General features: G+C 46.0%; 1 protein-coding gene across 1 annotated transcript in view; it reads left to right on the top strand.

Annotated features, from left to right (window-relative positions):
* The window catches only part of LOC125453760 (indian hedgehog protein-like), an 89,999-nt gene extending 75,482 nt beyond the window's left edge, over positions 1-14,517 (top strand). The window contains exon 3 of the mRNA XM_048533657.2: positions 9,506-14,517. Within this exon, the coding sequence (XP_048389614.1) occupies positions 9,506-10,167 (662 nt within the window). The 3' untranslated portion in view covers positions 10,168-14,517. The remainder of the gene's footprint in view (positions 1-9,505) is intronic.
* Positions 14,518-14,705: the final 188 nt, after the last annotated feature.

Below are 14,705 nucleotides of genomic sequence, written 5' to 3'. Positions count from 1 at the left end.
CTGTCCTCTATAATATGCAAGCAGGCTGCAATTCCTTGTGATATAGACTGGGGCACTATTCCTATAACATACACAGGGACTGCTTTTGCCTGTAACATGCAGTGGGATATTGTTCCCTATAATATTTACAGGTCCTTTATTCTCTTTATCACACTGATGTTCTCTACAAAGTACATTTGGACACTATTCCCTATAAGACACAATGTGGCACTACAGCCAATAATATACACAGCTGCTGCTATTCCTTTTAACGCAGAATAGGACACTATTCCTAACAAAATACACAGGCACTGTTATTCTATCTAATACATCAGGGTATTGCTCTCTACAATATACACTAGAGTACTTTGTAATATACACAGGAACCATTATTCAATAAATAGCTGGAATTAAGAGGCTGATGATGACGATGAATCCATTGGCAATTGCTGAAAAAACCCATCTGGTTCACTAATGTCCTTTAGGGAAGGAAACAGCCATCCCTACCTGGTCTGGCCTACATGTGACTCCAGACCCACAGCAATGTGGTTGACTCTGAACTGTCCTTTGAGCAATTAGGGATCACCAACAAATGCTGCCTGGCCAGTAATGTCCTCATCTTGTGACTGAATAACGAATAAAACTATTCTCTATACCAAACACAGGGGCATCAATCCCTGTGATTACACAATGTCTTCTATTTCTGGTGAAATATTAGAGGGGTTGCTGCTCATTTTCCTATATACAGAAGCTGCTACTCTCTATTACATGCACAGGGTCTGCTATTCTCATTAATATACACAGGGTCTGAAATTTATTGTATGCATTCGTTTGTTCCTATCTACAATGTCCACTATTCCTTGTGGTGTACATATAGTCTCCAGCTCTATTAAGCAATTGCAGGAGTTTCAATTCTCAGCATGAAGGGTGTATCGGATTGAGGTGGTAATGGCCTGCACTCCTTGTTGCTGGAGTTTGCTGCAGATTTGCTGCTTTCTGTGCAGAATGTGCTGGGGCTGTATTGGGAGTGGCCATAGGGTTGCCTGTTGTCATGGTTTCGCTGTTTGCTCTTAACTTGAACAAACAGAATATCTGAGAATTATTCACTGAGCAAATATTTATTTACTTATTTTTCCTTTCAAAAGTAAGAAATAAAATGATCGAGAAATGGCAGGAGACATATGAGACAGGCATTGAGGGGAAGAGAGGGCGAGAAATAGTGAGGGAAAGAGGGACACAGATAGTGAGGGGAAGAGAGGGAAAGAGGTACAGCGAGGAAAAGAAATAGGAGAGAGAGAGAGTGAGAGAAAGGAAGAAGAAAATGAATGAATGAAAGAGAGGAGTAAGATGGAAATAGAGGAGAGAGACAGTGAGAGAGACCACGAGAGAAGTAGGGAGGAGGAAGAGATAGAGAGGGAGAAGAAGAAAAAGAGGGGAGAGAAGTTAAATAGAAAGTAGAGAGAGAGAGAGAGTGAGAGAAATAGGGAGTAGAAAGAGTCCAACGGAAAGCGGCAGAGAATGAGAGAATAAAAGACAGATGCAGATAACAAGAGAAAGTTTGAGATAGTGAGCTAAAGGAAAACAGACTGCAAACAACAGAAACAAAGGTATAGATTTTGAAGAGGGAGAGAGAGAAACAACAAGAAATGAGAGAGATAAGAGGGAGATACAAGCATAAGGGGTGGAAAGTAGGACAGGCAGTGATGCGGAGTGATTAACTGAGATATTAAAAATAGAGAGAGGCAGCCACAAAATGTTTCTTACCTTCTGGGCTGTTGTCTCTATCTCTCATTAACTCTTCCCTCATCTGCAATTAGTTTCAATCTTTCACTCTTTTCTATCTATTACAAATCTTTGAAGATAGCTAGAGAAGTTGCAATGTGTGTTAAAATGATGCATGTGATTCTTGGCCTTATATATTTGGATCACAGCATACAGAAGTTAAACCTTTTGTGATCAGTGGTTTGGACTCAGCTGGACTATGGCGACCAATTCTGGACATCACATTTTCAGAAGCTGGTTGAGGCATTGGCCAGGGAGAGGAGCAGGCTTATCAGAATAATTCCAGGAAGGAGGAACTTTCATTAATGTAGATCGATTAGAGACACTGATTATTCTTCTTAGAGCAGAGAAGGTTGAGGGGAGATTTAACGGAAGTCTTCAAAAATCTTGCAGGGTTTAGGCAGATTAGACAGGGAAAAGCTGACAGCAGGCTAGGTAAATAATGGGCTGAGATTTAAAACAATTGGCAATAGAATTGAGTGAAGCTGCAGAAAGTGTTAATCATGCAGTGAGTCTTTATGTTTGGAATTACTTCTCTCAAGGGATCATGAATCTGTGGAATTCACTGCCCCAGATTGCAGTGGATGCTGGGACATTGAGTAGATTTAAGGAGGCAATAGACAGATTCTCAATTAGTAATGGGTTGAAGGGTGATGGAGAGTGGGCAGGAAAGTGAATTTGAGGCTGAGTTGAGATCAGCCATGATCATGTTAAATATTGGAGCAGGCTTGTGGGGCTGAATGGCCAACCCCTGTTCCTAGTTTTTATGTTCATATGAATGAGCCATTCCAACATCTTGTGGAAGCAAATTCAGTAATAACTTTCAGTGCGAAGTGGTTAGGTAATTGATAATTTAAAGTTTTGCAGGGCTAAGGGGCAAAAGGCACAGGATTGGTATCAACAATGTTTTTCCTTCTAAGAGCTAGCGCTGGTTTGATGAATGGAATGGAGGTTGGTTGAGTTCAGTTGGCAGGCTGGTTGGTTTGCGAAACAGTGTGATATTGACAACGTGGGTCCATTACCCACACTGGCTGCAGTTATCACAAAGGATTCTCCCTCTCAACCTCTCCTGTTTCCTGAGGTGTGGTGACCCTTACGCGAAGCCACCATTAGTTGTTTTTGTCTAGTGAGAGAGTAGCCCTATGGTCTAGTAAGATTATGGTGACTTGGCTGATGGATAGAATGGCTTCCTTCCTTGGTGCAGGATTCCACAATGCAGATCTTATTCATCTGTTTCCCTCTTGTAGCCTATTTGATCCCTCTCATGCAGTTTCTTCCTTGTGTTCTCTCACTTTCTTTCTCTTTGCCACTGTATTTAGTCCATCCTATAAAGAGGAGTGAATGGGCAAATGCATGACAGATGAAGTATGGGGTGGAGAAATGTAAAGTTATCCACTTTGGTGGTAAAATCTGGAAGTTGGTTTATTATCTGAATGGCGATACATTGGGAAAGGGGGAAGTGCAGTGAGCCTTCAGTGTCCTTGTACACCAGTCACTGACAGTAAACATATAGCTGCAGCAGGAGGTCAAAAAGGTTAATGGTATGGTGGCCTTCATAGAGAGAGGATTCCAGTACAGGAGCAATTATACAGGGCCTTGGTGAAACCACACCTAAAGGGTAGTGTGCAGTTTGTTGTCCCCTCACCTGAGGAAGGATGTTCTGTTTATGGACAGAATGCAATAATGGTTGGCCAGACTAGACCATCTTTTGGGCAATGAGTCAGGGCAGGTGACTGAAGCTAACATGGGTGAACACTTTGGGTTTAGCGATCATAATTCCATTAGTTCCAAAACGGTTATGGAAAAGGATGAGCCTTCCATAAAAGTTGTACTTTTTAATTGGAGTGAGGCAATTTTCAAAGTACGAGACAAGAACGTTCAAAAGTTAATTGGAGTAGACTGTTTGCAGGTAAAAAGGTGACTGAGAAGTGGGAGGCGTTCAAGAGTGTGATGACAAGAGTTCAGATGCATTACTCTCCTGTTAGAGTGAAAGGTAAGGATGGTAAGATTAAGGAGGAATGGATGAATAAAGAACTTGAGGTTCTAGTCAGCAATAGAAGAGTGACATATTTTAGATATAGACAACTTTGTTCAATCGAATCTCTTAATCAATACAAGGAGCGTAGGGGCATTCTTAAGAGAGAAATCAGGAAGGCAAAGATGGGATATGAGATAGCATTAGAGATAATGGGAACTGCAGATGCTGGAGATTCCAAGATAATAAAATGTGAGGCTGGATGAACACAGCAGGCCAAGCAGCATCTCAGGAGCACAAAAGCTGACGTTTCGGGCCTAGACCCTTCATCAGAGAGGGGGATGGGGGGAGGGAACTGGAATAAATAGGGAGAGAGGGGGAGGCGGACCGAAGATGGAGAGTAAAGAAGATAGGTGGAGAGGGTGTAGGTGGGGAGGTAGGGAGGGGATAGGTCAGTCCAGGGAAGACGGACAGGTCAAGGAGGTGGGATGAGGTTAGTAGGTAGCTGGGGGTGCGGCTTGGGGTGGGAGGAAGGGATGGGTGAGAGGAAGAACCGGTTAGGGAGGCAGAGACAGGTTGGACTGGTTTTGGGATGCAGTGGGTGGGGGGGAAGAGCTGGGCTGGTTGTGTGGTGCAGTGGGGGGAGGGGATGCACTGGGCTGGTTTAGGGATGCAGTAGGGGAAGGGGAGATTTTGAAACTGGTGAAGTCCACATTGATACCATATGGCTGCAGGGTTCCCAGGCGGAATAAGATCGCTTTGCAGAACACCTCCGCTCAGTTCGCAACAAACAACTGCACCTCCCAGTCGCAAACCATTTCCACTCCCCCTCCCATTCTCTTGATGACATGTCCATCATGGGCCTCCTGCACTGCCACAATGATGCCACCCGAAGGTTGCAGGAACAGCAACTCATATTCCGCCTGGGAACCCTGCAGCCATATGGTATCAATGTGGACTTCACCAGTTTCAAAATCTCCCCTTCCCCTACTGCATCCCCAAACCAGCCCAGTGCATCCCCTCCCCCCACTGCACCACACAACCAGCCCAGCTCTTCCCCCCCACCCACTGCATCCCAAAACCAGTCCAACCTGTCTCTGCCTCCCTACCCGGTTCTTCCTCTCACCCATCCCTTCCTCCCACCCCAAGCCGCACCCCCAGCTACCTACTAACCTCATCCCACCTCCTTGACCTGTCCGTCTTCCCTGGACTGACCTATCCCCTCCCTACCTCCCCACCTACACCCTCTCCACCTATCTTCTTTACTCTCCATCTTCGGTCCGCCTCCCCCTCTCTCCCTATTTATTCCAGTTCCCTCCCCCCATCCCCCTCTCTGATGAAGGGTCTAGGCCCGAAACGTCAGCTTTTGTGCTCCTGAGATGCTGCTTGGCCTGCTGTGTTCATCCAGCCTCACATTTTATTATATGAGATAGCATTGACAGATAAGGTTATGCATAATCTAAAGAGATCCTACAAATACATTAAGAGCAAGAGGGTAACTAGAGAGAGTTTTGGGCCTCTTAAAGAACAAGGAGGATGATCTTGTGTTGAACCCCAGGAGATGGAGAGATAGTAAATGAACATTTTGCATCAGTTTTTACTGTGGAGAAAGAAATAGACTAGAGGATGCAGAGAAATAAGTTTTGATGTTTTAAAAATAGTTCTCATTACAGAAGATATCAGAAATAATGGGAACTGCAGATGCTGGAGAATCCAAGATAACAAAGTGTGGAGCTGGATGAACACAGCAGGCCAAGCAGCATCTCAGGAGCACAAAAGCTGAAGTTTCGGGACTAGTCCCTTCATCAGAGAGGGGGTTGGGGAGAGGGTTCTGGAATACACAGTCCCCCAACCCCACCTCTTCCTCCGTTACATTGATGACTGTAACGGCGCCGCCTCTTGCTTCCCAGAGGAGCTCAAACAGTTCATCCACTTCACCAACACCTTCCACCCCAACCTCAAGTTCACCTGGGCCATCTCCAACACATCCCTCACCTTCCTGGACCTCTCAGTCTCCAGCTCAGGTAACCAGCTAGAAACTGATGTCCATTTCAAGCCTACCGACTCCCACAGCTCTCTAGAATACACCTCCTCCCACCCACCCTCCTGTAAAAATTCCATCCCCTATTCCCAATTCCGTCGCCTCTGCCGCATCTGCTCCCAGGATGAGGCATTCCACTCCCGCACATCCCAGATGTCCACGTTCTTCAAGAACCGCCACTTTCCTCCCGCAGTGGCCGAGAATGCCCTTGACTGCGTCTCCCGCATTTCCCGCAACACATCCCTCACCCGCCACAACCACCCCAAGAGGATCCCCCTCGTTCTCACGTACCACCCCACCAACCTCCAGATACAACGCATCATCCTCCGACACTTCCGCCATTTACAATCCGACCCCACCACCCAAGACATTTTTCCATCCCCACCCTTGTCTGCCTTCCGGAGAGACCACTCTCTCCGTGACTCCCTTGTCTGCTCCACACTGCCCTCCAACCCCACCACACCCGACACCTTCCCCTGCAACCGCAGGAAGTGCTACACTTGCCCCCACACCTCCTCTCTCAACCCCATCCCAGGCCCCAAGATGACTTTCCATATTAAGCAGATGTTCACCTGCACATCTGCCAATGTGGTATGTTGTATCCACTGCACCCAGTGTGGCTTCCCCCACTGCATCCCAAAACCAGCCCAGCTTGTCCCCTCCCCCCACTGCATCCCAAAATCAGCCCAGCCTGTCCCCACCTCCCTAACCTGTTCTTCCTCTCACCCATCCCCTCCTCCCACCTCAAGCCGCACCTCCATTTCCTACCTACTAACCTCATCCCAACTCCTTGACCTGTCCATCTTCCCTGGACTGACCTATCCCCTCCCTACCTCCCCACCTATACTCTCCTCTCCACCTATCTTCTTTTCTCTCCATCTTCAGTCCGCCTCCCCCTCTCTCCCTATTTATTCCAGAACCTTCTCCCCATCCCCTTCTCTGGTGAAGGGTCTAGGCCCGAAACGTCAGCTTTTGTGCTCCTGAGATGCTACTTGGCCTGCTGTGTTCATCCAGCTTCACACTTTGTTATCACACTTCTCATTACAGAAGAGGAAGTTTTGAGGGGCCTTAGAGAATATAAAGGTAGATAAATCTCCGAAACCTGATCTTATGATTCCCACAACATTGTGGGAAATAAAGGAGGAAATTATGATACCTCTTACAGAAGTATTTGCATCATCTATAACTACAGATGATGTGCCTGATGACTGGAGGGTAGTGAAGGTTATGCCTTTGTTCAAGAAAGGTTGTAAGAAGAGGCCAGGGAACTATAGAGCTGTGAGTCTGACTTTGATTGTGGGTAAATTGTTGGAGGTGACAATAAAAAATAGGATTTATGGACATTTGGAGAGGCAAAAATTGATTAGGGATAGCCAGCATGGTTTTGTGTGAGGAAAATCATGTCTCATGATCTTGATTGAGATTTTTGAAAAAGTTATCAAAAAATTGCAGTTGACAGAGCAATAAATGTTGTTTATTTGGATCTTAGCAAAGCCTTGACAAGGCTTCACATGGTAGGCAAATTAATAAGATTAGGTCAAAATGGATTCAGGGTGAGCTTGCTGATTGGGGACATAATTAGCTTAACAGCAGGAGACAGAGAGTAATGGTGTAGGGTCACTTTTTGGACCGGAGGTCTGTGACAAGTATATTCCACAGGGACTCGTTCTGGGACTTTTTTTTCACCATTTATATAAATGACTTGGACGAGAATAAAGACGGCATGGTTAGTAAGTTTGCGGATGACGCCACAATTGATGTCATTGTAGACAATGAAGATGGTTTTCTAAGATTACAGAGAGATCTTGATCAAATGGGTCAATGGGCTGAAAAATGTCAGATGGAATTCAATCTGGATAAATGTGAGGTATTGCATTTTGGTACATCAAACAAGAGTAGGACTTATACAATTAATGGGAAGCCCTTCAGCAGTTTTTTTGTCCTTTGTTCATTAATAGTATGAGGATGTCGCTGGCCAGGCAGCATTTGTTACCCATCCTAATTGCCCAGACGGCAGTTCACAGTCAATCACATTGCTGAGGGCCTGGAGTCACATGTAGGCCAGACCAGGTAAGGACAGCAGCTTACTTCTCTTAAGGACATTAGTCAACCAGGTGGGTTTTTCCTGACAATCGACACTGGATTCATGGTCATCGTTAGACTCTTGATTCCAGATATTTATTGAATTTAAATTCCACCATCTGCCATGGCGGGATTTGATTCCAGGTCCCCAGAACATTATCTGGGTCTTTGGGTTAACAGTTCAGCAATAATACCACTGGGCCATTGCCTCACCTTGGGACCGTTACAGAACAGAGGGACATAGGTACACAGGTAGTGGGAACTGCAGATGCTGGAGAATCTGAGAAATCAATGAAGAACGGTCTAGGCCCGAAACATCAGCTTTCTTGCTCCTATGATGCTGCTTGGCCTGCTGTGTTCATCCAGCTCTACACCTTGTTAACTTAGGTACATAATTCTTTGAAGTTTGCATCACATCTAGACAGGGTGGTTCAAAAGGCTTTTGGCATGTTTTCCTTCATTACTCAGTTCTTTGAGTTTAGGAGTTGGGAAGTCATGCTAAGATTGTAATGGACATTGCTAAGATCTCTTCTGGCATACCGTGGATATTATCAAACTGGAGGAAGTTCAGGAGAGATTTACATGGATATTGCCGGGTGTGGGAGGTTGAGTTATAAGAAAAGGTTGGATAGGCTGGGACTTTTTCACTGAGACATAGGAAGTTGAGAGGTAACCTGACAGAAGTTTATAAAATAATGACTGTTATAGATCGAGTTAATGGTAATTGTCTTTCCCTAGGATAGGGAATTTTAAGACTGGGGGCACATTTTTAAGGTGAGAGGAGAGAGATTTAAAGAAGACATGAGGGTGGTTCACAAGAGGAATGAACTTCCTGAGGAAGTGGTGGATGTGCGTACAATTATAATGTTTAAAAGACATTTGGTTAAGCGCATGAATAGGAAAGGTTTGGAGGAATAAGCAGGTGGGACATGTTTAGTTTAGGATTATGTTCAAGCATGGACTGGTTGGAGCTACATGACTCTACAACTCAATGACCCTATGACTGATTCCTGGGATGGAAGGACTGACATATGAAGAGATTGGATCGATTTGGACTATATTCACTATGGTTTAGAACAATGGAGGTTGATCTCATAGAAATCTATGACATTTGAACAGGACTAGACAGGGTAAATGCAGCAGGATGTTCCTGATGATGAGGAAGTCCAGAACCAGGCATCACAGACTAAGGATACGGGGCAGACCATTTAGGAATGAGATGAGAAGAAATTTTTTTCACCCAGAGAGTGGTGAGCCTGTGGAATTCTCTACCACAGAAATTGGTTGAGACCAAACATTGAATGTCTTCAAGAAGGAGTTAGATACAGTTCTTAGGGCAAAAGGGACCAAAGGTTACGAGGAGAAAATGGAAACAGGGAACTGAGTTGGATGCTCAGCTAAGATCATATTGAATGGTGGAGCAGACTCGAAGGGCTGAATGGCCCACACCAGCTCCTACTTTCTAGGGTATATGATTTATTAAGCCATTCCAGTTCGTTTCTTGCAAGCCTGTGACTTTTGCCTTTCCCGACGTGTTGTGCCATCCTTTTCTAAAAATGGGTTCTACATTGTCTCATGGTTAAGAGGCTGAACAGAGGAACGGCATGTATTCGTTGACTAACGGGCTTTGACATGTCTCTTTCCAGATCATTCCATGGCAGCAAAGACTGGTGGCTGCTTTCCTGGAAACGCCAGCGTCCTGATGGAAGATGGCAGGCGGAAGAGGGTGTCAGATCTCCAGCCTGGAGACCGCGTGCAGACGGTGGATCACGGAGGGAATGTTATTTTCAGCAGCTTTGTGACCTTCCTGGACCGGGACCCCCGGGCGATTAAGATATTTCAGCTGCTCGAGACCCGGGATCCGCCTCGCAGTTTGCTGCTGACCCCGGCACACTTGGTGTATGTGGCCAATAACTTCACGTTGGACCTGGGCAAGTTCAGACCCACCTTCGCCAGCAACGTGCGGGTTGGCCAGTACTTGTACGTGGTGGGCCATTCGGGCCATCGGCCGGCGATGGTCACCGGCATCTCGATGCGTGAGCTCAAGGGTGCCTACGCCCCTTTGACCCAGCACGGCACCCTGGTGGTGAATGGCATTTTGGCATCCTGCTTCGCAGCCATTGATGGGCACGGACTGGCACATTTGGCCTTCGCTCCCCTTCGCCTCTGCTACCAGTTGACCTCCATCTTTGGTGGGGGCACATCCTGGCAGGAAGGCATGCACTGGTATTCCCGGCTCCTCTACCGACTCGGCAGGGTCTTCCTCAGCGCTGAGTACTTTCACCCTTGGGGCGTGGCACAGGGCTGAGGAGCAGGTGGGGTAAGGAGTCTTTATGGAGAGTAACTCGGGAGGGTGCAGGCTTAACACTGGCCGCGCCCCCCTATCCCCCACCTCCCCTCGCTGGTGATGGGTGCCTAGGGGTGAATCACGCGGGTGAAAGGTTGGGGAGCCCTCTGCTTCAATGGCCCCAAGGATCTAAACCATCACGAAGGACAAGGGGTTCCGAGATGTCCCTTAACCTTTGTTGAGCTGAACGTGGAGCCACCATCCCTCGCCCATTGTCATTTAGAGCAGGTCGCACAGCGGTTCAACGTTGGAATTTGCCTCAGTGGGCACAAACCCCCAATCTTGCTTGTATCACCTCTGACTGAATTACACTGGACCCTCCCTTTGATTTGTAACCAGAGGATTCAACATCTCAATATCGTCTTCGACTGTGCAGCGTACGAAGCAGCCAGAGATCACTGTACAACATGTGCAGGCATAGCCTCAGACTCTGTTTCAAAGCCATGCATCCTGCCCCTACATGTGTATCGTTGTTTTTAACCATATTCCTGTTACAAACCGCTACATCTCCATTTAGAATGAGAATTGCCTACGCAAACATGTCACACTGCAGTTACATCCCCTGGCCACTGGTGGTGCTACAGGTGGTTTTGCTTAGTAGTTGTGGATTTGGGAATTTAAAATGGATAGAAATGTACGTGCAGATGTAATTAATATTAGAGATGTATATATATCAGAAAATTACTGTTGTCGCAGGGAGAGGCTTCAACCATATTATCAAATCCAAGTGGAGAGGGATTCACGGCTTGAGTCCTACTGTTTACTTTGCTGCTGAAACAAACTAATTAAAATTTTCCTTATCTGTGTCTCCATGTCATCAGACGCAGAACTAAACATGACAGATAGAAACCTAACGCTTAGCTTACCACTCTCTGTGACAAAATCTAGAGTTGCCAACTCTGGTTGGGTATATTCTCAGAGACTTTACCAACATAGATTCTAGGAGTAGGCCATTTGGCCCTACAAGTTTGCTCTGCCATTCAATATGATCATGGCTGATCATCTAACTCAATACTTCTCCCGTTTTTTCACCACACCCTTAGATTCCTTTAGCCCTAAGCACTATATTTAACTCCTTCTTAAAAGCATTCAATGTTTTGGCCTCAACCACTTTTTCTGGCAGACAATACCACAAACTCACCACTCTCTGGTAGAAAATATTTCTCATGAGACTTCCTGTTGTTCTATCACATGATTTCCTGTCTCTGTGGTCCATACCTCAACCCAATTCTTTCGCAACAAAACCAAGGGCTTCAGAGGAAAATGGTAATGTTTTTAAAAATAATGCCACAGTGGAGGGGTACAGTAGTTCAGTCGCTGGGAACCTGGGTTCAATTTCACCCTCAGATCACTGTCTGTGTGGAGTTTGCACATTCTCCCTGTGTCTGCGTGGGTTTCCTCCGGGTGCTCTCGATTTCCTCCCACAGTCCAAAGATGGGCAGGCTAGGTGGATTGGCCATGGGAAATAACCCATGGTGTCCAGGGATGTGCGGGCTGAGTGGTTTAGCTAAGGGAAGTGTAGGGTTACAGAGATAGGGTATGGGAGTGTATCTGAGTGGGATGCTGTTCGGACAGTCAGTGTAATTTGATGGGCTGAACGGCCTGCTTCCACACCAGTGGGATTCTATGATCCCAAAGCAGGGTCCACTCTGGGTGACTGATGTTGTTGCTCACCAATTTTCGACAGAAAACAGCGACCTTCAAAGTCAAAGCAAAAAGTGCCAAAAACACTCGGCTGGCCCGGTGGCATTGGAAGGAAAAGCACTATTAATATCTCAGGTCAAAAAGACATCAACCTGAAATGTTAACTTGGCTTTTCTCTCTCTCTCTATCTCTCTCTCTCTCTCTGCAGATGAGCTGCTGGACTTGTTGTGTGTTTTCAAAATCTTATTTTTACAGGCTTCCAGCAGCCACGTTTTACAAATGGCCTTCTGGCTATCTTGTACTCAGTGGAATATTTATTAGTTCTGATAAATATTTAAGTGCTGCATGTTTATTCTGTACACCAGGCCATGTGACAGTCCCAATCAGCTACAAATGGCCACAACATACATCTCAGATTGGACCTACCTGTTAAATTACGGCGATTTCAACACTGTACCTGAACCAGTAATTGTAAAGTTAATCCCCACTCCAGGACATTATCAAGGTTGACAATTCAGTGCCTCACTGAGAGAGTACAGCACTATCAGAGTTGACTGAGATAACAAGGTGTAGAGCTGGAAGAACACAGCAGGCCAAGCAGCATCAGAGGAGGAGGAAGGCTGACGTTTCAGGCCTAGACCCTTCTTCAGAAATGGGGGCAGGGAAGGGGGGTTCTGAAATAAATAGGGAGAGACGGGGAGGCAGATAGGAGATGGTTAAAGGAGAAGAGAGGTGAAGAGGAGACAGACAGGTCAAAGAGGCAGGGATGGATCCAGTAAAGGTGAGTGTAGGTGGGGAGTTAGGGAGGAGATAGGTCAGCCCAGGGAGGACGGACAGGCCAAGGGGGCGGGATGGGGCTAGTAAGTAGGAGATCGGAGTGGGAGGAGGGGATGGGTGGGAGGAAGGACAGGTTAGGGAGGCGGGGACAAGCTGTGCTGGTTTTGGGATATGGTTGGAGGAGGGGAGATTTTGAAAGTTGTGAAGTCCACACATTGATACCATTGGGCTGCAGAGTCAGCTGCCATTCTTTGACTGCAAAATTGGCATTGCTGCCACAAAAGAGATCTGAACCTTCCACTGTGCTGCTCGAATTGGCTCTCAGCTGCCCACAAATTGACCATACGTTTCCGCAGAGATGGCAAACACCTCAAATGCAAAGTGGTATCTATCCTCAGCCGCAAGTAATGTCCAAGTATAGGGGCTCGGCCAAAAAGCATAGAGATGTGGAAACATGTGCTCCCTCAAAGGACCGCGGATTTTAAAACTCCTCCACGCCAGAGAATAATGGATGTTAAGTTGTTGAGCATCACGTTCAAGTCAGAGGCGAGATGTAGAGCTAAGATGGGACGTTGAAGTAGACAATTGGCTGCAATCTTGTTGAGTGGTGGGGAACAGGTTCCGAGGGGGTGAATGGCCAACTCTAACCCCTAGTACCTGAGGGCACAGCCCATAGGGTGAAGGGGCAACCCTTGAAGAACTGAGATGAGGTGGAATTTCTTCAGCCAGAGGTTGGCAAGTCTGTGGAACTCATTGCTGCAGAGGGCTGTGGAGGCCAAAATTGAGTGTTTTTAAGACAGAGATAGATAGGTTTTTGAGTAATAATGGGGTAAAGGGTTACAGGGAGAAGGCAAGGAGAATGGGGTTGAGAAACATATTAGCCATGATCAAATGATGGAGCAGTCTCGATGGGCCAAGTGGTCTAATTCTGCTCCACTATTTTATGGTCTTATTTCTTACATTAAGTTTCCGGACAAACTTGCTTGAAAAGCAGCTATTTTGTGTCGGATTTCTCCACCTGTTGCATCACTGATGGGGAGAACAATGTGAGTAGGTTCACATTGTCCCAGGTAGAAAAGCTGCCCCTCACTTGGCTGCTTCCAATCAGCAGGAAACAAAATGGGAGACAATGACAAGGAGATATCAAAAAGGGCCCAAGTATCTTCCTCTGAGACACTGAGGGTGGAGGAGAGGAACAGATCTGTCACTGGGCAAGTTCAGTGACAGAATAAGGTGCTGCCAAATGGTAATTTCATCATTTAGTGTTCTTGATAATTATTGACAATATGCGATTCAGCCCTGTACACCTCACTGGTAGTGCCATTCTGAGCCAACTACATGAAGTAGCATTTTGATGGTGTTAAAGTGAGGAAACATCCTCCCATCTGTTCTCATTCCACGCTGTGCGATGTTCCCATTCGCTTTTGCCAACCTCAGTGGAAAGATTGACATGTGGGACTGAGCGTTACCTGAACATGGGACTGAATATGAGACTGAATGCAAGACTTAAATGCAGGATTCAACATGTAACCAAATACAGGACTAAATGTGTGACTAAACACATGGCAAACATGGGACTGATCATGTGACTGAACACAGGACTGAATGTGTAGCTGAACGTAGACCTAGGTGTGTGACTAAACGTGAGACTAAGCATGTGACCAAATGCTGGTTCGAAGGTGAGATTAAACACAAGATGAAATGCGCAACTGAATGCAGGACACAGCAGTGCTTGCCTCAGGCACCTTACAAAAATTAAATCTATATGTAATTCTCTACTTACAGATCTATGCCTCGTTCATGCTAAAGCTAATCTATTCCTCTCCAAAGACTTATTGATTTTATTTGAGATAATGGGAACTGCAGATGCTGGAGAATCCAAGATAATAAAATGTGAGGCTGGATGAATACAGCAGGCCAAGCAGCATCTCAGGAGATGCTGCTTGGCCTGCTGTGTTCATCCAGCCTCACATTTTATTATCTTGATTTTATTTGATCTTAGAGAGTATATATTTCCCTCAATTGGCAATAGTTGAATCTAGTGTGTGAATTTACACACCAGCCCTTGTGCGTTACTC

This window comes from Stegostoma tigrinum, chromosome 7, assembly GCF_030684315.1.
Source record: "Stegostoma tigrinum isolate sSteTig4 chromosome 7, sSteTig4.hap1, whole genome shotgun sequence".
Taxonomy (NCBI): domain Eukaryota; kingdom Metazoa; phylum Chordata; class Chondrichthyes; order Orectolobiformes; family Stegostomatidae; genus Stegostoma; species Stegostoma tigrinum.
The sequence above is the reverse complement of the archived record's forward strand: the minus strand, read 5'-3'. Positions and strand labels throughout refer to the sequence as shown.